The sequence below is a fragment of the Nycticebus coucang genome, chromosome 4 (assembly GCF_027406575.1).
Source record: "Nycticebus coucang isolate mNycCou1 chromosome 4, mNycCou1.pri, whole genome shotgun sequence".
In the NCBI taxonomy this organism is placed as follows: domain Eukaryota; kingdom Metazoa; phylum Chordata; class Mammalia; order Primates; family Lorisidae; genus Nycticebus; species Nycticebus coucang.
Window position 1 is genome coordinate 139,171,704 of NC_069783.1, and position 26,932 is coordinate 139,198,635.

A 26,932-nucleotide genomic window follows, 5' to 3' on the forward strand; every position below is an offset into this window, starting at 1 on the left:
TTGATGATAATTTGGAAACTTTTTCCCCAGAAAATTTTGCGTTTTTACTTTTTGGGATATATCACTGCAGTGAAGTGTATCACTGGATGTCTTTAAGCTCTGTTGAAGGACTGAGATCAGTGAAGTATTTGTTGCTAATCCAGAAGAATATGATTTTCATTTATTGGATGAAAATTTTCTAAATGCAAACTTGAGTTAATTGAAGTCAATGTATTGAGTTATTTCATTCAAGTGTTTGATAGGAATTCACCAAGTACTGCTCTATGGGATCTCCAGAAGTTGGACTAATTTAACATCAACTATTTTTCCTCTTTAGTATCCACAGCCTAAGCGTTTAGATTTGTAAGTGTTTACTTTCTAACAAGACAAAGAACGAAGACATTTGGTGACAACTTGTGAGAAGAAAATGTCTACTTTAGTTCACACCCTCCCCCGCCCCCCCCAGTCGCCTTTATTTTCTTGGGAATGCTCTTTATATCCCATGTAGTTTGTATACTAAGCACTAAATGGCAACTTGTTTAAACCCTTGATTTTTTAGATAGTCTTTCCTCCAAATTTCCATGTAAACATGGTGTTCAAGGTTCTTGGGTTCATGAAGATTGCCATAACTGCAGTTCAATGTGGACTGTTCCATGATTATTCCTTATGCCCACTCTTGGCAGTTATCCAGTGGGGTCAAAACTACTTTTGTGTTTTAATACATTTCATCATTTTCTTTTGAGATGCAGGTAAGTATTATACCATTTTAGTACTGGGAGAGGTGATGAGCAGCTAGGTGAATGGTCCAGAATTATCTGATGAACCACCTTCAGAGTTGAGAGCATAGACTTCAACTATCCAATAAGAGCAATATAATGATTTTAAGCCTTTTACATAAAAAGGACATGTTATTTGTGATTCTATAATGTCTTTTATTTTTTGCTGTTTTCCTATAAAGGAAATACAAATTTTCAGATTAGTGAAGTAAATTGTCAAATCATGAGAGCCTGATTTTATTTTGTTTTGTTTAGGGAACTTATTATTGAACTACTGAATTTTAGAGACGGCGCTGCAGAGGTCACCTCAGTGAATTCGCACACTTGAGGGATGATGAACCTGAAACCCAGTTAGATGAGGTTACTGAGCAAAGGTTACTCAGCTAATTGATAGGACAGCCTTGGGCAAGATATTCAGTGTCTTTTTTTATATTTGAATTGACATGTCAAGAACAAGCAGTTGAAGGCCACTTCAATGTTTGAATGATTATGTTTGATAAATAGTTGTCTGGGTTCTGAATTTTGTAATGACAGGGAAAATCTGGAATTACAGATTTTGTGATAATATTAGAAGACTATGAACTGGACTTCAGAATCTGAGATCTTGTTCCAGCTTTCCAAAGGCCTTATGTTGTCATCTAATAGTAAAACAGTTAATTGCTTCATGCCAGTCACTGTTTAAAACATTGCCTGGAGTAATTTTTACAGAAATCCAATGGGGGTAAGGATTATTCCTATTTTTCTTTTCTTTCTTTTTAAAGAATCTCACTATGTCACCCTTGGTAGAATGCTGTAGCATCATAGCTCACAGCAACCTCAAACTCTTGGGCTTAAGTGATTCTCTTGCCTCAGCCTCCCAAGTAGCTGGGATTACAGGCATCCACCACAACGCCTGGCTATTTTGGTAGTTGTTGTAGTAGTTATTTAGCAGGCCTGGGTTGGTTCGAACCCGCCAGCCCTGGTGTATGTGGCTGGCACCCTAACAAGTGAGCTACGGTTGCCGAGCCTATTCCTATTTTTCATATGAGGAAACCGAAGCTTGAAGAGAATACATTATGTGCTAACAGTTATATATAGCTGCTAAGTGGCATATTTAAAGTGCCAAGATTTAAGGCAAAGAGATTTGGCAACAGTGGTTAGTGCTTTTTAACCATTAGGCAGGGCTGACTCTGGTAAGATTTATCTTCAGGAACCTATTTACTTTTCTATAAAGTAAAGGGTTTACTTCCCACTTTAAAGTCTTCAATTTTAGTTTATCTCAATTAATGTCTAATTTGAGGATTCTGGGGTATTTCTCTTCTTGTGCTGTTTTATAGCTTAATCATGGATACACAGGCAACATAAAGGAAAAGAAACAATTAAGTTGAGTTGGAGAATTTTCTGTGACTTTGACTTTCCTTGTTGAACTGGAACCACCTGCTTCCATGAACATTTGAGGGTTGGAGTATCATTTTGGAAGCTTGGGGATTTCTTATGTGGATCACAACTTTGACCTTTGAAGTTGTTAAACTTTTCATTGTGTCTGCTTCATACCAGAAGAAAGTATGAAGTGCATTTTTAGAGGAAATGTTTTTATAGTGTCACATGATGTGACTTCTAACTTACACAGTGATGGAAGATGAACTACCTTTGTGTTACATGGTTTAGTAAGTCATCTTCAGGGTAAATGTCTTGCAGTGCCTGCTTTATTATGTTAAAGATTTTAAAACACAAGATCATTCTAGAGTGATATCTACAATGTTGCTGTATTATTAGTGTGAAAAAAAATGGCCCTTCGTTTACCTCCCATTTACTATATAGACTTACAAGCAGAGCCTAGACTAGAAAGTTGGAAATCTCTGGTGCAGTGAAAGGACTGTGTGCTTGGGAGATAGCCAAATTTGTATTTGTTTCCTGGCTGTGTTTTGGGTAGGTTGCTTCTTGATCCTGTTTCATCATCTGTAAGATGGGGATGATCTGACAGTGTTTATGAGAATTATGTAAAATAATGCTTATAAAGTTTTTAGTTCATACATGGTACACAGTAAACATGTAGGTGGTGATTGTTCTCTTTGTCATATTAATTTAAGTAAATCAAAAGTTGGTCATTGTGGTTCTCTACCATTATGTTTGGTGCTACTAGTTAGGCAGATAAATCGTTGGTGAATTCTGGAACATATGTCCTGAACTACTTTTGTATTCAGTTTGTGTTAACTATTGATGGTTACTCTCTTGATTACACCATCCAGACTTGAAGCAGGCCTGGGAAATAATTCTTATGTTAATTTGATGGTCTTAGCTAATCTCTTTTAATACCGGATGTTGCTGGTATGACAGGATAAAAATCAGAGTTTTTAAATAAAAGGAGTTTATGCTACTACTTTTCTTTGCTGATGAGTTTTGTGACTGGCATTCCAGATGGTGTAGTGGTAGAGATGTTCCTTTAGCCTAAGATGCATTGTTTTAAGACACTTTGTTTGCAGTACTGATAAATGGTCTGATAGAGCAGGATGCTAAGTATAAGATGCCTACCATTTATGCCTATTCTTGTTGGGGCATTTAATAACTTTTATTATCTTGTCCATATGACATTTCTGGGTTGTTTTAACTGTATGCGAAGTGAATGTAGAGGAACCTGTCAATTTAGAGACTTACATGATTTTTAATCTATATTAAATTCATTTCAGTATATATCCAGAATTTCTTATCTTTATTTTCTAGCAATTAAGGTAATTAATTTTATTGATATATCCAAGAACTCAGCAGAAGTTATCAGTATGTGATGGACCTGTGGATAATCTGGCTGGAGGTAAACAGGGAGATCATTCTTCTTACTTAACAAGCTAATTTACACATTAATTTGTTGCTGGAACTGCTGAGCCGCAAAACTATTTCTGCTGTGGCACAGTAGTATAAAAGGCAGGATCAGTTGAAAGTGGACAAGTTTATTAAAAAAACCTTTGTCTTTTTCCAGATAGTTGATCTTTCTTAGGTCACATACAGAAGATCTTTAGGTCTGTTAACAATTCCTGATTTTTGTCCATTCTATCTCAAATGCTAGCTAGCTGTGAGTACACCTCTTGGAATATTATCTGGGAAAAAAAGAAAACTTACGTAGTAGTTTTTGATTTTTATGATTTTGAGAAGTGTTAGCACCCTACTTTATTTTATTTATTTATTTATTTTGAGACAGCCTCAAGCTGTCACCCTGGGTAGAGTGCTATGGCATCACAGCTCACAGCAATCTCCAACTCCTGGGCATAAGTGATTCTCTTGCCTCAGCCTCCCAAGTAGTTGGGACTACAGGCGCCTGCCACATCATCTGGCCATTTTTTGGTTATAGCTGTTGTTGTTTGGCAGGCCCGGGCTGGTTTCGAACACTCCAGCTCTGGTGTATGTGGCTGGCGCCTTAGCTGCTTGAGCTACAGGCACCGAGCCTGCACCCTGCTTTAGTATCTGGAAGATCTATTAGTATATATAGAGGTCGGGAGAAGATTATGAATATTGTCTCTGACCTTAGCAATAGTTGTCACAAAAGGTCCCACCGTGATGTGTACTGCTATCACAAAAATACCTGATAACTACATTTGAAAATTATATATTGGTTTATCTGAAATATGTATGTGTGGAACAGCATTGGTACTATGTGGAACAACAAAGACTGGAATATTTTTAGGTTCTAAACATGCAAGGCACGTTTCTAAACATGTGTACAGAGCCATGAAAAATTGGCCACAGGTACTGTGTACTTGCCCTTTTGAGATCTGCTTGCTGGCTTTTCATGTCTCATTTTCATGTGAAACAATCAGAAATATGTATTGCCAAGAAAGAGTTACTATTTCTATTTTTTTTTTTCTTTGAGACAGAAGTGTTAGCACCCTACTTTATTTTATTTATTTATTTATTTTGAGACAGCCTCAAGCTGTCACCCTGGGTAGAGTGCTGTGGCATCACAGCTCACAGCAATCTCCAACTCCTGGGCATAAGTGATTCTCTTGCCTCAGCCTCCCAAGTAGTTGGGACTATAGGCGCCCGCCACATCATCTGGCCATTTTTTGGTTATAGCTGTTGTTGTTTGGCAGGCCCGGACTGGATTTGAACCCGCCAGCTCTGGTGTATATGGCTGGGTGCCTTAGCCGCTTGAGCTATAGGCCCCTAGTCTGCTATTTCTATTTTTGGTTTCCTTGTACAAGGAAAAAAACAAAGGATGCCAGAATTAGTTTTCAAGATTACTCAGATTCACCATTCTTACTATCAAAGACCAGAAACTTCATTCTTTAGCTTATTTATTCCAAAGTTAGTTCATTTTGACACAAGTTATAGTCTCATTCTTATTATTGTGCTCTTTTCCCCCCAGGATCTGTATTTCTGATTTTCCTTGATTTACATTAAAGTACAAACATAAAATTGGTTATATTTCCACATAACAATTCTCCAAGTTAAAAAAAAAATTTGAAAGTATAGAAAACTAATTTTGTAAGTTTTTAAGTTACCTATTAGACAGGAAAATGACTGGTTGAATGCTTGAAAAACATTAGGTTTACTTTTTTTGAGACAGCCTCAAGCTATTGCCCTAGGTGAGTGCTGTGGTATCACAGCTCATAGAAGCCTCCAACACCTGCCACAAAGCCGGGCTATTTTTTGGTTTGTAGTTGTCATTGTTGTTTGGCGGGCCAGGCTGGATTCGAACCCGCCAGCTCTGGTGTATGTGGCTGGCGCCTTAGCTGCTTGAGCTACAGACGCTGAGCTTAGATTTACTTTTAACCTACTTACATTACCTACCTTTGACAAGTCACCTTAGTTTTCTAGCTTATTCCTTCCTATTTCTTCAGTGGAGTAATTTACAGAGTATATATTTTGTTTATTCAATTGATAATTTAAAGAATTTGAAGTGATAATTCTAGAGAGTTAAATATTTTTATTAAGATATAGTTGTTTTATGTAGTTTTGTTTTCTTCCTTCCTTTTTTTTTGGCTGTTCCATGTAAAATGATTAATTGGCTTTTAGCCAGAAGAATTTGAGCTCTGGTGTCTAGGTGAATCAATGATAAAATTTCTTTTTGTTAGAACATATTTACTGGTTGTAAATAAGTATGCTTTTGAATTAGCAACAGAGTAATTCACTGATCTTATGGGGAGAAGTTCTCCCTACAGTTCTATATCTGGTATAGTTTTATTTAATACAAAGATTTGCATTCGTAAAAATTTGATGAGTTACTTGAGGAAAAACCGATGTTACTAAGCAGTTTAGTTGTGGGTATTTATTTTATAAACAAATGTTTTACAATTTGTTTAAAGTAATATGGTAAGTAATCAGAGATCCTGGATGCTGGCTATTTAATATTAATATGTTTCATTTAAAATTTTTCTCTTTGGCTTTTGGTTGAAATTCTTATGCAGAAAAATTAGGAATAAACTGGATATTTTTGAAAACTTGTTGGTAATAATGTGTGTGGGTTAATGATGTTGTATTTACTAAAAAGTCAACCTTGATGGGCATGGTGGCTAATACCTGTAATCTTAGTGCTGTGGGAGGCTGAGGCAGGAGGATGGCTTGAATTCAGAAGGTCAAGAGCAGCCTGACCAAGAATGAGATCCCTATCTCTACCAAAAATAGATAAAGTTAGCCAGGTGTAGTGGTGTGCATCTTTTAGTCCCAGCTACTTGGGAGGCTGAGGCAGGAGGATTGCTTGACCCCAGGAGTTTGAGGCTGCAGTGAGCTATGATCGTGTCACTGTCATCTAGCTTTGGTGACAGAGTGAGACGCTGTCTCCAAAAAAAAAAAAAAAAAAGTCAACCTGTATTTTTTTTCAGCTGGTTCTATGTTGTGGATGCATCCAACAATATTATAAGGGCTATTATGGCAAATACAAAGACTGTGAAGTTGAGCATGTTCAACGAATAACATGTTAGCATTTTGCTTTACCAATACCTGTGTGTGATGTGCCAGTGAAAAAAGGAAACTCATACGCTGTTGTGCAATTTATAAGCCAAAATAGTCCCTTTGAAAGAGGGAGGAGAGAATAACCTATTTCTTGACTTTCTCAAATTATGCATAAAAACAGAACTTCCTCTACATTAGAGAGAATACTCTTAAGATTGTTTTGAACAATTTCTTCTGGGAGGACAAGAGCTTGGTGTGGTTTCCTAGGGACTCTGTTAAAGTTAACTGACTCCTTTTTTTCTTTTTTCACTATTTTTTTTGTTTTGTTTTGTTTTGTTTTTTGAGATAGTTTCATTCAGTTGCCTGGGCTAGAGTACTTTGGTCTCAGCTTAGCTTATAGCAGCCTCAAACTCCTGGGTTCAAGTGATCTTCCTGTCTCAAGCTTCCCAACTAACTGATCTACAAGTGCCTGCCACAATGGCCGGCTACTTTTTCTGTCTTTGGTAAAGAGGGAATATTCCTTTGCTCTGGCTAGTCTTGAATTCTTGAGCTCTTGAGGTCAGGAGTGAGGTCAGGTGAGCTTCCCGCCTCAACCTCCCAGAGTGCTAGGATTATAGGCCCATGAGCTACCCACTCTGAGGAGGGGGAGCCAGTGGTGGGCCTTTTTCCTCTGGGAGGCTGCTCAAAGTTTGGGTTGGGTAAATACAATATGTTATTCAAAACTCAGTAAAGATGGTATTTATGTATGAGAAATAGCCTTGCAGTTCTTCCTCTAAGATATTTAGAAACTGATCACTGGTCAAGGCAGTGAAAAATGTAACTATGATCTAGGAGTCATACTTTAATTCATAATGCTTTTGCTGACTCTTATTTATCATTTCAGAACCACTCATGAATTCTTATTTGGTGCTCTTGCTGAACTAGTTGATAATGCAAGGTATGTTGTCTTTAGACCTTGTGCTGGGAGTGGAAACATTTTGGGTAGTTGTGACCTTTGCTCTCTGAAGACTTGAGAGGAATGCATTTCTTTAGCAGCTGCAACTCCTAAGAAACCTCTTACTAAAATAAATCTTTCATTTTTGAAAAAATATTTTTCGGTAATAGCAATTTATAAGCAAAAATAGTCTCTTTGAAAGAAGGAGCACATTTGTGTGATAGCACATTTGGTTACATGATTGACTAAAATTCATTCATTGTTCTTTGTGTTCTAGCGTAAAAATAGTGAATTTATCACTTCCAAAACCACTTCCCTTGTGTATTAGAGCACAGAGAATTGCAGAGAATTAAGACAAACTTAAGAATCAAATTAATGGGGACAGATAAACTCTGATTTTACTTGTGCTGTCAGGACAGTACACCATTTAATGTCTTTAAAACTATGCCAGAGTTCTGCATCTTCCTAAAATGTATATTGTCAGATAATTCCAAATAATCAAAATATCTTTCACTTTTTTAATTTGTTTTTTTAATATATTCAAATAAGCGTCATCCATTGTTGGCAGCTATGTTTGGAAGAAATTATTCTCAGTATAATTATTATCATACTGAGTTCTTAGTTGTGGAATCATATAAATGATACTTTATAAAACTGAATAGAAGTTTGGGTTTGTTCAAAGACAAAGATCCAAGTCCAATTCAAGATTCTGTTTATAATTATGTTAATGAAAATATTGTCCCAGTCTTATTCTTGACTGAAAACATAAAATTCATACCCATCATTTATTGACCAGATGTTGATGAGTAATGAAGAAGAGGTTAAGAGTTGACAGTAGATATCCTAAACAGATACCAAGTTAATGAGCTTGTTGATAATTTCTTACATTCACCCAACCCCATTTAATAACCTGTTATTACATTTGTTGTTAGTATTAACTGGACTGTTTATGGGAGTATGCATGTTGAGTTGTTTAATCAGAAAACACCCATTTTATTTCAATCCTGGTTGACTGATAATTTTTCTATTCAAATTAAAAAATATTACGGCTTACTGGGAACTGTGTGAATTTGCCATTTGTTAAATTAGTGAGACCATACTATATGGTGGCAGGCTGCTTTTTTGTGTATCATACGCTGAACTAGAGATTCCTGGGAGTACATGTTCCTTATGCATGCATTTTGCCAGTCTCTCTCATATTTCAAAATGTTTTTGTATCTTTGAGAATAGGTACATGTATAGTTATGTGGATTTTGAGAATTTTTTTTTTTTTTTGCATATAAAGCTAATGAAACTTTCATTTTCCTTGCCTGCATTTGGCAGAAGTGGACTAAATTACTTCAAGCCTTTATAGAAGTCTTTGTATTAAGACTTTATGGAAGTCTTCATTGATGACTGAATCTGTGTGATTTCAGCCAATCGCCGAACTCTAATGGAATACCCCAATTTCTTTTCAGGGTTAGGCAGGGTAAAATTATAGGCTTAGGAGTCATTCTGCTGACTGTAGAATAAATACCACAAAACTTGATTTTTCATAGATTTTGTGGCAGATTATTTTTTTCCTTTTTTTCTTAAAATTTTAACTGTGAAGGAAAAAAATGAACGTTATTGGAATGTCTGTTTACGATGGCAGTCAAATGAGTGAGAGAAACAAATATTTGAATCATTTCTTAGTGGGTAAAGGGAAATGATCTTGCTTATCCTATAGGTATTTTCCTTTCTTTTTTTTCTTTTTCTGGAGACAGATTCTCACTCACTCACTGAGGTTGAATGCCATGGCTAACATAGCTAACAGCAACCTCAAACTCTTGAGCTCAAGCAATCCTCTTGCCTTAGCCTTCATAGTAGCTGGGACTACAGGCACTGGCCACTATGCCCAGCTATTTTTCTTTCTTTCTTTCTTTTTTGAGATGGGGTGTCACCCTTGCTCAGGCTATTCTCAAACTCCTGAGCTCAAGCAGTCCACCCACCTCAGCCTCCCAGAGTTCTAGGATTGCAGGTGTGAGCCACCACACCCAGCCACCTATGATATTTTCACCATGAAACTGGCATTACATAAAACATATTCAGGCCCTAAATGTAATGTAATTTATCTTAATGTGGGGCTTCAGAAATGTTTTACAGATGTATAAGGAAAATTGTGTTGCCAAGTGTAAAAGTAAAGCTTTAATGAATATAGAATTCTGTATAGTTTCCTGAAAACAGACTTACTACTATGGATTCTACATAAAATATCATACATTTAGATAGTTTGTATTTCATATTCTCATTTAGATCTTGACTTTTTTCTTTTAATTTTGCAGAGATGCTGATGCCACCAGAATAGATATTTATGCAGGTAACTCAGACTTTAATCCTTTTGATATCTAGTTGATCTTAATATATTTATTACCGTGTCTAAGAAAAAAATGAGGGGTTTCTGGAGTCTGGGGAGATAGTGCGATTACTTTACGTCATAGACTAGAAACAGGGCAGCTCTAGTTAGGTCACGGTTAGCTCTGGTTAGGCATAGGAACCAAAGATAGTGGTTTCAAGAACCAGGGGTATCCAAATGTGTGTAAATAGCCACCAGGAGATTTATGAGAGTGATAATGTAGAGTAGTAGAGAGTGAAATGACCAAGTACTACTCATTTTTATTGTTGGAGTTAGGTGAACTGGGTTTGTGGTACCTACAGCCAGGTAGAGATCTTGTTTGAGGCCATATTTCTTTCTCTTCACCCTTGATGATCACCAGCCCCAGGCTGGAGAGTTGCTTGTGTCAGTTGCAGAAAGCACCTGATAACTAGGTTGGCTCTGAGGTTCTCAGACAGAGGTGTCAGGTGGGAAGGAAGGCTGCTTGGCTTGGAATTTAAACCTGTTTTGTTAGTTTGGTTGGCTCTCCTGTTATACAGGAAGATTTCTTCTTCTTCTTTTTTTTTTAATTTTTTTTTATTGTTGCAGTTTGGCCAGGGTTGGGTTTGAACTCACCACCCTCAGTATATGGGGCCAGCACCCTACTCACTGAGCCACAGGCACCACCCAGTTACAGTTTCTTACAGTTAGTACAACAGTCCTTATTGGTCTTTCATTTATTTTGCTAACAGTTTACTTTCTGCCTGGTTTTTGTGTTAGCACCTTTTTGATGATTTGAATACTAAAAATTTGGAAGTGCATAGTAAGAAGACAGATTTTGAATTTAATTTGGCCAATGGGGTATATTTTTCAGACAGACTTTTCTGAAAGGTTTGAGGTAATACTTTGAGTAGCATGGACTAGTTTCTAAGAACTGCATTTATGTGGCCATATACAGTTATCACAAACATGGGCCTGTTTGATAAAAGGGAGTAAGCACATAACTAAGTAATTCTCAGAACCTCCAATGTCATATAATTATGAAGAATCTCTATCAGATATGATCAGTTTCTCATGCCTGATACACTTTGGAGCGAAGAAAATCTTCAGAGCAGCTGAAAGCTAGCTATACTGCTAAAATTCTGAAAGCCATCTGTTCAGAAGTCTCTGCCATAGTGGGCTGCTTTTATTTTTAGAAGAACGTAACAGGGAAAAGGGTGCACAGCAGAAGAATGTTAGAAGATGGCTACTGGCCAGATGGAGGCTCCTTTCCAAGCCACGGAATGTGTCTTATGTCTAATTGTGCTTTTGTAGGGAGTGGTAACAGCTACCAGTGAAAGAAATGTTGGCTGTTTTAATTATTTATTGTTTTAATTATTGTACCGATAATAAAGCAGAGAATGGGTTCCTACTCCAAGTGATGCTAAAGGGACAAATCATAATAGCTGAGTGTATTTGGAAGAAGTTTTTAAGAAAGATCTTTTTTTCACTCCTAGCATCTTTAGTAATTTCAGCAAGAAAATTTAGTTCTTGCCACTCAGCTTGCAGAGAACAAACAGTTGGATGTCAATTTCAATGAAAAAGACCAGTGTGCATTTATGCTGTGCTCAGTGCTACTTCTGTTGTGCTTTGGGAAAAGAGAGGATGAGATGGGGTCTGCTTTAAGATGTTAGTCTCCAGGGTGGTGCCTGTGGCTCAAGGAGTAGGGCACCGGTCCCGTATGCCGGAGGTAGCAGGTTCAAACCCAGCCCCGGCCAAAAACCACAAAAAAAAAAAAAAAAAAACGAAGTCTCTAATTGGAGAGATAATTAGTAGTACACTATAGCTAATTAAAGAACAATAACTAGATCTTGAGGGAATAGTCAAGACATTTAAGGATTAAATGGTGTGGTAGAAGCACTAAGCATGGTAGCATTTTGGGAAAAAACTTGATGTGTTCCAAGTACTTTGAGATTGGAAGTCTTGACTGAGATATCTTTAACTTAACACTTTCCACCTTAGGGCCTTATTAACACATTCAACAGGAGAATAAGGGAATGGAATCAGTAATCTTAATATTAAAGTTCTTGTTTTAGTACCTGAGGGAAGGCATTTTCTTGATCTCCAATTCTGAAATTAGATTGATACTGAACTTGGAAATCTTTGTAAATATCAGAAGTGGTTTGAAGTCCCCGTAAACTCAAATTGTAAAGACTATTTTTAAAGCTAAGAAGGGCAAGAAAGAAGACAGCTGCTGAAAGTAGAGGTGTTCATTTACCCAGAGCATTCTTATTAGTTGGGGCTGGATCAGAATATGTGTTTTTTTTTTTTTTTGAGATAGAGCCTCAAGCTGTCGCCCTGGATAGAGTGCTGTGGCATCACAGCTCATAGCAACCTCCAGCTCCTTAGCTCAAGTGATTCTCTTGCCTCAGTCTCCCAAGTAGTTGGGACTACAGGCGCCTGCCATAATCCCCAGCTATTTTTTGGTTGTAGTTGTCATTGTTGTTTGGCAGGCCTGGGCTGGGTTCGAACTGCCACCTCTGGTGTATATGGCTGGCTTCTTAGCTGCTTGAACTGTAGGCACCGAGGCAGAAACTGTGTTTTTATTGACATTCTGGACTTTTGTGATAGGTAGTGCCACTTCCTCAAAGAAAGATCCTTTTTGATGCCAGAGGAATGATTAGTAAATGGAAAATCAGAGCAAATGAGACAAAAATTAAAACTGTTCAATCAAATTACAGAGTATGACGAAGAACTTGGATGTTAGCCATTGCTAAGGACACCATTACTTTATCATCTCTGATAGCGCCCCTGACTTTTTACTTACAGTTCCATTTGAGATCTCCCACTTATTTTTTTCTCAGTGGGAATTGGATGAGGGATGTCAAGCTTGGGAGAAGCCAGGCCATATTGGGAGATAATGTACCCTTTCAGAATGGTTCTAACAGTCTCACAGGGCTGTTAGCAGGATCAAAGCACAGCTGCAAAGAAAGTCTGGTTTTGCCTTCCCTGTCTTGGTTCTACGATGTGTGATGGAAGGGGGAACACACAACTTTCAGCTGCTTATGCTCTCCTCTGTCCAGAATTCTCCCTCCATCCCATTTCTTTCCTTGGAAGCTTTAGATGTAACTCATTTCACTGATTAAAATAAATATCTGGTGTTACAAATGAATCTTCATGGTGGAGATAGTTTTGAGCAAAGAAGCCTTCTAAGAACTGTTGCTTTTCTTTAGCTCAGCACTTCTCAAAGGGTGATTCACCTGTGGAGAGTTAAATATCACCTGGAAGCTTGTTAGAAATGTGAATGCTTAGGCCCCACCTTGTACCTAAATAATCATACTATCCAGGGTGGAGCCCAGTGTCTGTATTTGGTGATTGGGTGATTCTTATGCACAAAACGTTGTGCTATAGCAGCCTTTTCTTGGCCTCCTTCAGGCTAAACGCTCCTGTTCTACTTTATGCTGCACAGAGTCCCAGAGACTAGAATCCATTAGACTGTATGCTCCAGGAAGTCAGTGATCACAACTGGATTGTTCACTGCTCTTCATCATATAGCCAGGTACACAGGACATGCTCAGTAAATAGCTGTTGAATAAACAAGTGATCGGCATAGCCGTTGTAACCAGGTGAAGGCACCACACTGTGTCTGTTTACAAAGTTGAAGAAGTACAGCTGTATTACCAAGTCTTTCTTTGTCGGAGGCAGCATCACATGCTACCGTGTATCTGGGCACTACTAGCTGTTTACAGGCTGTTGGTCACTATGTGTCCAGGAGACGATGGAGGTCTCATCCCTTGTAAACTACATGAAAAAGTTTTGAAATGAAGTCCTTGAGCCAGAAAGGGATCCCACCGTCAAGTGATGATTGTATGTTAAAACAACCTGAGAATTCTGTCCTGACGCAAGAGCCTAGAAAGTAACTTCTTAAGTAGGTTCAAGGAATGCCAGTGATCCATGGGGACTTTTCAGATGTACTTGGCTTGAACCAGTTTCTAGATTCCACAGCAGAGTCTTCATGAACATCTTATGGTTGTAATGTACAGTACGTGGCTCTTGGCTAGAATTAGAACACTGCTTTTACTATGCTCTGTACCTGACCCAGTTTGAGTATCCATATGAAGTTTCACTTCCTCCAGCTGGAAACTTTGAAGGCTTTTTGCAACTTGTAACTTGTTCTTGCTTACCACATGTGATTTGGATTCCTCAGACTCTGATAAGAGGCACTACTATAAAGAGACATTTTCTAGCTACCAGGAAGCAGTCTTCCTTATTCCAAGAACTTTTCTTGAACTTTCAAGAAGTACTCGCAATTAGTTGAGTTTCGTGAACATTGAGTGATACTTGAAAATCTCTATGGTTTATAGCTTTGCTGAAATGGTATTTTAAATTACATTAGCTGGTCTATTTAACAGAGGACAGTTAGGATTTACTTGAAATTTTAGCCTGAGGGGAGGACAAAGAACATTTTTAATCTGAGATTTGTGAGCTTATATAGTTGTAGAAAGTTAGTGAACTGCAACAGTGGGGAAGATTATAAAATTCTCAGTTAGAGACCAGACTCCAAAGTAGCCTTGGACTTGTCCCTATAGTATTTTATACAGAGACTTCCTTTGTTTTAGAAGTATTGCCTTTATTCAGGTGCCAAGCAGCATCTATACTGGGAGGTTGGTGTTAATGGTTCCTGGATCAGCTTTTATGGGTTCCCTGCCCACATCTGTGCCTCACCTCCTTCTCTTCTTGTCTGCACTTCTCTGATTCCAAGGCTGGTTCTTTCTTTGCTCATCTAGTCCTCATTTGGGACAAAAGACACCTTGGAAACTAGCATAGTCCCCTTTCCTATTTGCTTCTCTGTTGTCCATGACAGGTTTGGACCAGGACTGGTTTGAGTTGTCACTTGCTGTGTCAGAAGACAGCTACTGAAAGAAGTTCTTCCATTCACTGGGATGGCAGCGTCTGTCTGTTCCTTTTCTGTTGTCCAGAAAGCTCTGTTAAGGCTGCTGTGTAAAAGGAAAACTGTTCTTCGTCAGGTCCATCTGGAAACCAGGCATCTCTCAGTCTTCCTTGTGCCATCTTACTTCTGGGTTAGCCCTTTCAAAGACCCATAGCTAACTGGGGATATGAAGATGTATACAAATTGCCTAGAAATAGCAATCAGTCTGGGAATGGACATAGATACACATAGTAATTCATCTTTTAGATAGCAACTGCCACCACTCTGTCCATACCGTGCCTGGCTTGATCACTTTGTCTGAAGGCTACCCTAGACTTAACTTACAAAACTTGTTGATTTAGAACAGTGTTGATGAAATACAGTGGGTGATAGAGTACTTTAGTGGCACAGGGCAGAAGTGATAGTAATCCAGGTGATGTGTGTAAAATACATTCAGCAATCTTGGATGTGGTTAGGTGTTAGACCAGGTATTCCTTGCCCTTCTTATAGATTCTCTCAATCTTTGTCATAAACTACAAAGCACTGGAGAACTTTTGATGGGAATTGGCACCTTCAAGGACCCTGAAGTTTAATTCATATTAGCTTATGAAGCTAAGTTTGACCTGACCTTTTTGGACCAAGCTTTCTCTACCTTGATCCATCCTCTGATCATACCAAGGTTGCCACCCTCTGGTGAATAACAGCCTAGTAATGGCAGCTGCTTCTTTTACAGAAAGGCGAGAGGACCTTCGAGGAGGATTTATGCTTTGCTTTTTGGATGATGGAGCAGGAATGGATCCGAGTAAGTGATGAGATGATTGTTTCTTTGGGGGAGGAGGTAACCATTTTTACAAAATACTGATTATGTGAACTTCTTTTTTGTTGTTGTTGCCTCACTGTTGTAACTAAAGATCCATCTGGGGAGTGAGAATTCTGTTGCAACAAATCAAGCTTAATTCTGCTAATGTATTTGCTGGGGCTTTTCCTGACATGGGTGATAGAATTTGAGTGGCAATCTGAAGTCAGTCAGGTTGTCCCTATAGTATTAGAAGTCAGACAAATACTTGTCCCTATAGTATTTTATACAGACCTCCTTTGTTTTAGAAGTATTGCCTTTATTTACCTGTCTCTTACATTGGATTTATCAGCTTGCACAAACATCTTAGAGCCAGAACTACAGAGGACTTCCCTTCTTTTACCATATTGTAGTAACAGAACACAGGTCACAGTGAAGGAGTTATGACAGCCAGGCAAACCTTGCCTCCATTTGCTTCATAGCTGTGAATTTCCTTGGAGAGAGATTTTCAGTAGACACACAGCCCTGCTTGGATTTAATAAGGCTCAGACCTTTGATTTTAAGGGAGCTGGAAAAAAGAAAGGTAAACTTTTTACTTTCTCTTGTGTCTACCATTTTAGGTGATGCTGCCAGTGTGATCCAGTTTGGGAAGTCGGCCAAACGAACTCCTGAGTCCACCCAGATTGGGCAGTATGGGAATGGGTTAAAATCGTAGGTATAATAGCAGCCTGTCACAGTGCTTAAAATAAAATCCAGTGATGATCTCCTCCTTGTCCTTCCATGACTATAAAACCCTGGAAGAGCAGGGAAGTCAGAAAGGAGTGGTGGTTTGGGAGTAGCTTACCAATTGTTGTCTGGCTGAGTTTGCTGCACAGATTGAAAAGTACGAATGTCCAAAACCAATTAGGGCAGGAGAGGCTTGTAGGTTTCTCTTGGCATTGTATCTCTCCTATTAAAAATTCTTATTTTTACCCCGTAATTGAGGATGTGAGTGGTACTCTGGTAGGGTTGGGCTGTGTCTGAGATGAGGAGGGAGTCTCCTCATAGTACAGTAGTGTCCCCAAGTACTTGCTGCATGTCATGCTTTGTCCTAGGCACTGGCTACCCAGGGTATGTAGGAGAGATGCAGGCCCTCTGTCCCCAGAAGACTCTTGTCTCCATGCACATGTCCTATAAGGCCTTCTAGCAGGAACCTATCTGATGTCTTCAACTCACTTGGGACTTCTTTTCTTAGCCCTTAGTTCCCACTTGTTTAGTGTTTGGAATGTGTTGTTCTGGTTGTGAGTGAAGCCCCAAGAGAAAGAATTCTATTTCTGAAATGCTCACTTCCAGCTGTACATACCTTTGGACAGAATAAGATTTAGAGGACTAGGAGCTTGTGTCAATGGAATTATGAGTCATGGTTCCAGGCTTGCTGTGGAAACGCGTTGTTTTGTTTGAGAGATGGTGGTGGTTTTATCAGTCACCTGCATCAGTTGGGCCTCACGTGCAGTGTGCTTTGGGTGTGTGGAGAAGAAAGAGAGTGCTCCCAAAAAAATCAGGGACCTGATCCCTGGACTTTGTGATTTGTCTCTCAAGATGGAAACCAAATGGTAATAATGAGTACTTATTAGTTGATAATTAATAGTGAGTACTTATTGTACACCGTGTGCCAGGCACTGTGCTAACATCTTTACATTTTATCTATATCTCATTTAATCTTCATGATAGCCTTATGAGGTATGGGTACTAATCTTATTTTCAGGTGAAGAAGTTGAGGTTTATGGGGTAAAGTGACTTGCCCAAAGGTGTGAAGATGCCTATATGTAGAGGCAGATACACAAATCAGGTCTTTCTGGCTGCAAAACGGAGCTGCTGTTCCTTTCACTACAACCAGACAAGTGGAGGTTCACATCTTGCCTCAGCCTCTTAATTACTTCTGCTCCTTAGTTTCTTCCTTTTTAGATTGATATTATGATTCATACCAAATGGGTTAAGGATTACATACTATCATTGCTGTGAGAGCCTAGCTTCTGGCTTATTTTATTTCCCATTTTGTCGTCTTAACATGGTAAATTCCTGGCTTGTTTCAGTGGGTCTGGGAAGGGCCTAAGAACCTGTTTCTGTTTTTTTTTTTTTTTTTTTTTTACTGATGAGATGGATCACCTCTAATCACAGATAAATCATACGGGGTGATTCTGATGCATGTGATCTAGGTTCCCATTAACCGAGGCCCCCTAGAGTCAGTGGAAATCCTGACTTACTTTCTGGATTATAGGTCAGCTCTGCCTCTGACCTGGTACTATTAGTTCTGTGGCCTTAGGCAAGCCATTTCACCTACTTCTTAATTTATACAATGGAGTTCTAATCGCTCACATTCCCCCTTACTGAATGTGATTCAGGAGCAAATGAAATGTGACTCTGAAAGTGCTTGGAAGACTGGGAAGCAAAGTGCAGTTGAGAGTATTTCATTAGCATATTTTAGTAGAAGACTTTTGGGAAGGGCCCATTGAGATGGAGCCATCTAGTGTTCAGAGTAGAGAGTATAATCATTTTGGAACCAATTCAGAAGTTGTAAAAGAGTGCAGAAGGAGGTAATTTGTGGTGAGAATAGGGCTGAGAAATAGGGAAGTCAGCAGAGAGGTGGTGTTTGGGGTTCTTGCTACTCAAGTTGTAATGTCAGAATAAAAGAGAGAGGACGGCGGAGGAACAAAGCAAGTTTTTGCAGATTAGGACCAGGGTGAGCTTTGACAGAAGTTGAGATAGTATGCCTCATTTTGCTACCCCTAAGCTTTAGGGAAGAAGGAGTAGGAAATAATTATTTCCCTCCTGTGAAATAATCATAGGAGGGAGCATTGCCAGCACTTTGGGTACTGGAGGAGGAGAAATGACTTGGCAGCCCCCAGGGCATCTCTGGATAATGTCCTGGGAATTCCCTGAGTGTTGAGGAAATGGGGCATGACATTCATTTGTGTGCTTGGCATGCCAGTCTGGTTTTATTTGTGCATAGAAAAGGCTAATGAGCCTTCCCACCTCCATCATCTCCCTGGGGTGTTATGACGACTAATGAGATAACAGCCATAAAGCCCAGAAGCTGCTCAGAAGAAAGGAGCTAAGCAGCCCCACTGTTCTCTGCCCTGCTCTGGGCTGCCTGGAAAGGCCTGCCTGCTGCTTACATGGTTTAATGTGGCCAGAGGAAGGAGGCAGTTGATTCCATTCTGACTTTACCTCATGGAATTTGGCCTCAAGGCTCAGTTCCCAGAATCTGGAGGCATCAAAAAACAAGGATCTGGGCGGCGCCTGTGGCTCAGTGAGTAGGGCGCCAGCCCCATATGCCAAGGGTGGCGGGTTCAAACCCAGCCCCAGCCAAACAAAAAAATAGCCGGGCGTTGTGGCAGGCGCCTGTAGTCCCAGCTGCTTGGGAGGCTGAGGCAAGAGAATCGCGTAAACCCAAGAGTTAGAGGTTGCCGTGAGCTGTGTGACATCATGGCACTCTACCTGAGGGCGGTACAACGAGACTCTGTCTCTACAAAAAAAAAAAAAAAAAAGCAAGGATCTGCCTGTGTTATAATGAGCTTGAGGTGGTAAAACTGGAGATGGCTATAGTTGTTGGGCATGAGCTAATTACAGGTTTCCCTGAATCCTGCGGTCAAAAATTATATTTTGTTAGCCCTAATGTTTTGCTGAGCCTTGGGTTCATATTGTGTTTTTGAGGACTTGTAAGTACAGGCACTAGGCTGTTTGGTGCTAACATTTGATGAGTGGACAGAGGGGAGTTTGTGTCAGCGAAGGAAGTACAGGATGGGAACTGGGTATGGTTAATATGGAAAAATGATGTGTTGAAAGTATTAGCTACTGGAATAAAGTCCGTTGGTGGCACAGGGCGTAGCGACCTTCATGTGGCTTGGATGAACGTGGAGCTTGAGGACGGTAGGGTCACTTGTTAGCATTGGCAACAGGCTGTAAGTGAGACTAACATGAGGCTAGCGGTTGGCAGTGAACATGCCTTAGAAGGGTGGTGGGAGAGCCCTGTATGGTGGCTAAGTGTGGTTAAGCAGGGAGTAGGTAAAGACTAAGGAATTGGGCGGTGCCTGTGGCTCAGTGAGTAGGGCGCCGGCCCCATATGCCGAGGGTGGCGGGTTCAAACCCAGCTCCGGCCAAACTGCAACAAAAAAATAGCTGGTTGTTGTGGCGGGCGCCTGTAGTCCCAGCTGCTCGGGAGGCTGAGGCAAGAGAATCGCGTAAGCCCAAGAGTTAGAGGTTGCTGTGAGCCGTGTGACGCCACGGCACTCTACCCGAGGGCGGTACAGTGAGACTCTGCCTCTACCAAAAAAAATAAATAAATAAAGGACTAAGGAATTAACAGGCTAGTGGAAAAGCAGATCAAGGGGTGTTGGAGGGGTGGAGAGGGAACAAAAGGCTGTGGCAATCTGCTCAGACTTCTGGGACCTACGGGGCCTTTAGGAGAGTCCCCTGAGGGTGGTTTCAATAATATCCAGAGTGAATTTACAATACCAGTTCATTTCTTTTTTTTTTTTTTGAGACAGAGTTTTACTCTGTTACCCTGGATATAGTGCTGTGGCATCATAGCTGACAGCAACTTCAGTCTCTTGGACTCAAGTGATCCTCTTGTCTCAGTCTTCCAAGTAGCTGGGACTGCAGGCACCCACCACAACGCCTGTATAGTTTTACTTTTTTTTTTTTAAAGTGGAGATGGGGGTCTCCCTTTTGCTCAGGCTGGTGTTAAACTCCTGAACTCAAGCGATCTGCCCACCTTGGCCTCCCAGAGTGCTAGGATTACAGGAGTGAGCCAGTGCTCCCACCTACTCTACTCCAGATGAGCTTGGAATCCCTGGGAGAATAATCTGTTCATCTTCTCTTTTAGGGGCTCAATGCGCATTGGGAAGGATTTTATCCTCTTCACCAAGAAAGAAGACACCATGACTTGCCTCTTCCTGTCTCGTACCTTTCATGAAGAAGAGGGCATTGATGAAGTAGGTTCCACTCAGTGTGGGCTGAATCCCCGCTCCATATTTCCTGGGTCTGCCTAGGCTGCTTTCACAGGCATTTGCAATTCTGGGCTCTTTGGGGTGCTGCAGGCTTAGAGTACGTGCCCCTGTTTTATAATTAGCTGATTGCATGAAGTGGTTGAAAAGGAGAATCTCAAAGTACTTTGGTGAACAGCTGTCCTGTTCCTGTGTATGAGACCATAAAGTGGCAGGACTTAAGACTTGGATGTGTAGGTCCTCTAGATCTGTCACCTGAATTCTATATGTCAGAGGGATGTTATCACATAGAGTTGTCTTATCTGGGAGTAATTTGGGCTTCCTTGTGTGTTTCTATGAATGCATTTTCCTTTTGAGGAAATGTGTTGCTTTAACTGCCCGTGTCAGAAGCCACAAATCTGACACCTACAGAGTCTGAGCAAGTTGTGAAGCAGGTGAGCATGTGGAAAACGTCAGCAGGAAAATGGCAGCTCATGCTCTGGATTTCACTCGGGGAGTGCCAGCTATCCAGCTCCAGTGATCTTTGCTATGCGGCAAGCAAGACTTAACAAATCCAGAATATTTTGACTTTAAAACATTCTGGTAATTAATCTTATAAGCTAAATACATGATAAGATGATTCTCTTATGGCCTGATGGCTCAAATATCTGTAGAGCTGTTTCTGGTGAGGTCTGTGCCCCCTTCTTGGGGGGACTCAGGAAAGTTCTGTGGTCTGCCCAGCCTTAGACCAGATTCTTATATTCTTTCATATGTGAGAAATGCGTGGACTAAAGAGGTTCTCTAGAGAGAATTTTTTTTTCTTAGAATTATTACTATTTTTTTTTAAAGAAATTCACGGTTGTCACATAGTAGATAGTTGAATTCAAACTGAGCCTAAATCATAGCAAAACAGTTTACGCTGGGAGTGGCAGGCTGTCTTCTCCTTTGATCTTTTTTTTTTCCTTTTGAGGCAGAGTCTCGCTATTGCCATCTGTAGAGTGCTAAGGTGTCACAGCTGACAGCAACCTCAACCTCTTGGGCTTAAGTGATTCTCTTGCCTCAGCCTCCCAAGTAGCTGAGACTATAGGCACCCACCACAGCGCCCGGCGGCTATTTTTTTGTTGTTGTTGTCGTTGTTTAGCAGCTCCGGGCTGGGTTCGGGCCAGGTTCGAACCCGCCAGCCCCAGTGTATGTGGCTGGTGCCCTAACCACTGAGCTATGGGTGCCAAGCCATTTTCCTTCCATCTTTACTTAATAAGCCAAGTGGGTTTGCCTTTTTAGTTTGGTACGTAGTTCATTCAGTGTACTCAGAGTGAGGGAAGTGCTGTAGCTGTAAAAAGCAGGCTTCTGAGAGAAGATAAGACTAAAAATGGAGCCCCAGATGGAGTTTTCAGGAATGTTTCCTGATGAAGGAATGAAGATGAGAGAAGCGTGTTTAAGTCAGGAGAAGCCACTTGGTTAAAGCCTTGTGGACTATGTCAGGGGAGTTGGCAATAAGGCCACCTGAAATAAGTACTGGCCTTTGGAGAGCTGGGAGGGCCAGGTTAAGCTTGACTTCAGGGCCTTATGGAATGTGTGGGACTTTATAAGGGTATGTCAGTGTCAGAAAAAAGTCCTAAGTAGGGTGGCACCTGTGACTCAGTGGGTAGAGCATCAGTCCCATATACCGAGGGGGGTGGGTTCAAACCCAGCCCCGGCCAAACTGTAACAACAACAACAAAAAAATAGCCGAGCGTTGTGGCAGGTGCCTGTAGTCCCGCTACTGGGAGGCTGAGGCAAGAGAATCACCTAAGCCCAGAAGTTGGAGGTTGCTGTGAGCTGTGTGACACCACGGGGCACTCTACCAAGGGCGATAAAGTGAGACTCTGTCTCTTAAAAAAAAAAAAAAAGTCCTAAGTGGTGATTATGTGGTGATTGGATTGGGAGGGTTGGAGCAGGGCCGGGTAGGAGGGTGTGTGTGTGTATGTGAGTGTTGGAGTGGACCAGTTGAGAGGACCAGGCCATGTGTAAGCTGATGAGATTTCCAGTTGGGATGTGAAAGGGATAGATGGAGTCATCTCTTTAGGATTTAATACCCCTCAGGTTTGGAGATTGGTCAGTGGAGGGGGGGAAAGAGGAAGGGAAATGTCATATGGATGACTCACAGGTTCTGCTGTAGATAGAGTTGGGGGGTGGGGTTGCTCCCTGGACTGTATAAGAATGGAGGAGGGGCCGTGTGAAGGGCCCTTTTTAGATCTGAGCCTAAATCATACCAAATCAGTTCATGCTCGGAGTGGCAGGCTACCTTTTCCTTCTTTCTTTACTTGGCAAGTCAGTAGTTTTACTAAGTGTTAAGTTTCTTCTGGAGGAGCAAAGTGAAGTATGGGTTTGGAGTTTTGGGAAAGGTCTGGCTCTAGCATTATTGGCAACAACTGAGGTCACTTAAAAGAGAGAATAGAATGAAAAGAGAATCTAGAACCTAGGGCATGTCAACATCTAAAGGGCAGGAAGAGAAGGTAGCAAAGGAAACAGAGGTGGCCTGAAAGGAGGAGAACCAGTAAGTGGTGTCACTGTAGCTAAAGGAGAAGTGTTCCAGCAGGAGGGATGAGTGCCTGTGGGAGTGAACACCTACAGTACACAGTGATGCCATTGTCACCTGGGTCTGCAATTAAGAATGGAGGCGTAGAGAGAGGTACAAGGTTCACAACACAAAGGGAACTTGATTCCCGTGGTGGAGAACTAGGTTGGGATTTTTTTCCTTACTTGGTGCTAGAAGGTCACTATTTCAGATTGTACTCTATTGTGGACTCAGCCAAGATTTCAAAATAAAATCATTTTCAACTGAGGAGGAATGTGTCCAAACCGCCCTGAGGGTTGAATACTTTAGCACAAAGCTTCTTAGAAACCAGTTCTGAGCAAAATGTCTCAGAACTCTTAACAGTTGCTCACCAGAGTACTTAAGATACAGAGTCCCTTTTTCTTCAGGTACACCATCTAGTTTGAACCCCTGAGGTACCTGGATTGGTTTGTTTTTCAGGAGGAATCCCTTCAGTCAGCAGTGCAAGGCCCTCTAAGGGCTGCTGGCTCAGGGACACTAGGAGGAACGCAGTTAAGCCTCTGGGGGGCATTTGAGGTTGGGTTTTGAAGAAATAGTAGGATTTTTAAAAACATTATTTAGTGGGTGGCGCCTGTGGCTCAAGGGGTAGGGCGCCGGTCCCATATGCCAGAGGTGGCGGGTTCAAACCCAGCCCTGGCCAAAAACCAAAAAACAAAAACAAAAACAAAAAAAAACATTATTTAGACGCTATTTAAAATTAAATTCCATATGTATATATGGAAGAGTGTATTAAAATATATGTACATTTGAGAGGATAAATATAAAGGCAACATCCATGTCACCACCATCATGGATTGATGTTAGAAGTTCTTTGTGCCATAATCAGCTGTATTCCTCACTGCAGCCCTGAAGGAACCACCTTCGGGTAACTTTTGTGAAGATCATTTCTTTTTTTTCTATGTAGTTGGTCACCTGTGTATATATCCTTAAGTTAATAGTTTAGTTTTGCCTATTTATGAATTTTATAGAAATGAACTCATACTATAGAATTTTTTCTGTCTTGTTTTATGTAACATCGTGTTTATGAGGTTGATGCTTGTAGCTGTTAGTTTGCTTATTTTCACCGCTGCATAGTATTCCATTGTGCAGTAAACACACAAGAGGTTAGCCACTCTAAAGTGGATATTTGGGTTATTTTCATGCATATTTACTGGTACATATATACAAAAGTTTATCCTAGAGTATATATGTAGGAGCAGAATTGCTGAGTTGTAGGTTATGTTATGTATATCTTCAGATTCACTAGATAATTGCAAATATATTTTCCTAAGTGGTAAGAGAATTTTTGCCAAATTAAGGGAATGACTGAGGATATCCCATACAGGGAACTTCTTACATAGAGACCTCAATGGCATAAACCAGCATGTCCTGTAGGAAATAGTGATAGATAGCTGGGTCTTGGAAGGAACAGAAGCCACAGAGCCTCTGATGCTAGGCTATGGAGCTTGGGGCTCATCTCGGGCCAGTGTGGAGCCCCTGTGGGGAGGGACAAGATGGAGGCACATTTCTGGGAAAGGCTGTTCTGAGGCCTCCCTAAAGTGTCTGCTTGTGCTTACTCTAAAGGTGATAGTCCCATTGCCTACCTGGAATGCTCGGACCCGGGAACCTGTCACAGACAATGTGGAGAAGTTTGCCATTGAGACAGAACTTATCTATAAGTACTCTCCCTTTCGCAATGAGGAGGAAGTGATGACCCAGTTCATGAAGATTCCTGGGGACAGTGGTAAGTAGGCTTTGAGCCTGTATTCCCTAGAACCCGGGAGGCATGCTCTGGAGCTATGAGTGGTGTGGGGATGGGGAGGGGGCTCTGGGAAGGATGAAAGGAGGATATCTGTTCCCCAGGAACACTGGTGATCATCTTTAATCTCAAACTCATGGATAATGGAGAGCCAGAACTAGACATAATCTCAAATCCAAGAGATATCCAGATGGCAGAGACCTCTCCAGAAGGCACGTAAGTATGACTGGGAAGGGAGGGAGGCCCTAGAACTGGTGTTCATTCTCTCAAGAGGTGACTTCAAGGAAAGAGGGGAGGGGTCATTACTTGGATTTCTCTGGGTGGCAGTGTTGGAGTTGATGGAGCTAAGAGCTCCATGTCGTCTTGTTACAAGGCACAGGGATGACTAGAAGGGCTGTAGATCCTCAGCTAAAAGATTAATCTTCTGCTCTAACCCCTTGATTTGATAGAAGAAACTGAGGGCTAGAGTGGGGAGAGGAATTGCCCAGGATTCCATGTAGGCAAATGGTAGGGCCAGGTCAGGTGTTGGGCAGGGGCCCTATTCCTAGCACAAAAACATTAGAAAAGTCAGAATGTGGTGCCCACCGTGGTACACATCCCCTCAGGGTGGCAAGAGAAGCAGAGACATGAGGTGGGAGGGTGGAAGGCCTACAGAGATTGGTGTGTCCTTGGTCAGGTTTTCTGTAGGGCAAGTGACAGCACTTCTCTATTCTGCCGCCTCCAGGAAGCCGGAGCGGCGCTCGTTCCGTGCCTATGCTGCTGTGCTCTATATTGATCCCCGGATGAGGATCTTCATCCATGGGCATAAGGTGCAGACCAAGAGGCTCTCCTGCTGCCTGTACAAACCCAGGTAGGGGCTAGCACACCTGGCCTGATGTTGCCTGTGGGCTGAGAATGTGGCCATGTTTCCCTGGGGCATTGTTGGAGGAATGCTGTATGAGAGGCTCTGATAGTGCTATGTTTGGACCTTTAAATGCTGCCTGGGACTGATCACGTGATCACTCCTGGATCCTGAAGTAGGAACAGAGGTGGCTGGCAGGCTGTGGAGGTTGGTGAACTAAGCTCATTGAATGTGAGTGCGTCTGTGACAAGGAGGGTGTCTTGGGAGTGGCACAGTGAGCTGAGTCTCAGCTTCAGTGTCGAGAGGTCTTCAGACACCACACGGGAAAGCAAAGGCCCCAGCTTACTACAGTGGTTTGTTCCTCCTGTGGAATTAATGACACCCCTGCTGAATAGTGAGATTGCCTATCAAAGACAATAGGAGGCCAGGGCAAGTGAAACAGGGACTGGATCTTTTTGCTGAAGTAAGCTTGGATTAGTCTCATCAGAAAGGGCTGGCACAGCTTGGGAGGAGGCAGGAAGGCAGGGTTCTTCCTGAGCTTAGGTTGGCTGCCTGCCCCGGTGCTGCCTGGGCCCTCAGGTTGATTTTTCCACTGTTTAGGATGTACAAGTACACGTCAAGCCGTTTCAAGACGCGTGCAGAGCAGGAGGTGAAGAAAGCAGAGCACGTAGCAAGGATTGGTAATGCCACTCCCTTTGCAGGTGGAGGGCAGGGAGCGGAGGTCATCTGGGGAACACTGCTTGTGGCCAAAGCAGTGATCCAGGAAAAGGCTTTGTTCACCATCTGGAGATGAGGCTATTCTCCTGAACCATGGTCTGGTTCCTTTTCAACCCCTTCCTGCACATACCAACCCCCCTCAGTACTTTTTCTTTCTAAACTCTATCTTTTCAGCCATTTATAGGGCCTTATCTAAAAGTGTCAACTCTGTGGCTTGCCCAGAGTGAAGAATCCCACACTGTCCTCTGGCCTAAATACTGAGGATTTAAATCTGATTGCCTTGGGTGTTTTTTTTTCCCATGGAAGTATTTATAGCATGTTTGTTTATAAGCATTAAAAAAACTAACAAGCATTCTACCCATTAAGCAGTTATCATTTACTTTTTTTTAAGTATTTACTTTTTTTTGTTTCAGATTAATATCAGGGTACAAACAATGAGATTACAATATTTGCATTTGTTAGGTTAAAGTCCTTGTTGCAGTTGTGTC

At 41.2% G+C, this 26,932-nt stretch overlaps 1 protein-coding gene across 5 annotated transcripts in view; it reads left to right on the forward strand.

Moving 5' to 3' along the window:
• Positions 1-26,932, forward strand: part of MORC2 (MORC family CW-type zinc finger 2) — a 41,819-nt gene that overhangs the window by 1,506 nt on the left and 13,381 nt on the right. For 4 of the 5 annotated variants that reach the window (XM_053586880.1, XM_053586876.1, XM_053586877.1 and 1 more), the window contains exons 2-10: positions 7,501-7,554; positions 9,855-9,889; positions 15,526-15,594; positions 16,209-16,299; positions 20,453-20,561; positions 24,712-24,871; positions 24,991-25,102; positions 25,611-25,736; positions 26,328-26,407. In XM_053586880.1, the coding sequence (XP_053442855.1) occupies positions 15,555-15,594; positions 16,209-16,299; positions 20,453-20,561; positions 24,712-24,871; positions 24,991-25,102; positions 25,611-25,736; positions 26,328-26,407 (718 nt within the window). In that variant the 5' untranslated portion in view covers positions 7,501-7,554; positions 9,855-9,889; positions 15,526-15,554. Of the gene's footprint in view, positions 1-7,500; positions 7,555-9,854; positions 9,890-15,525; positions 15,595-16,208; positions 16,304-20,452; positions 20,562-24,711; positions 24,872-24,990; positions 25,103-25,610; positions 25,737-26,327; positions 26,408-26,932 lie in introns of those variants that run through there. The other variant, XM_053586879.1, reaches the window with a different exon arrangement.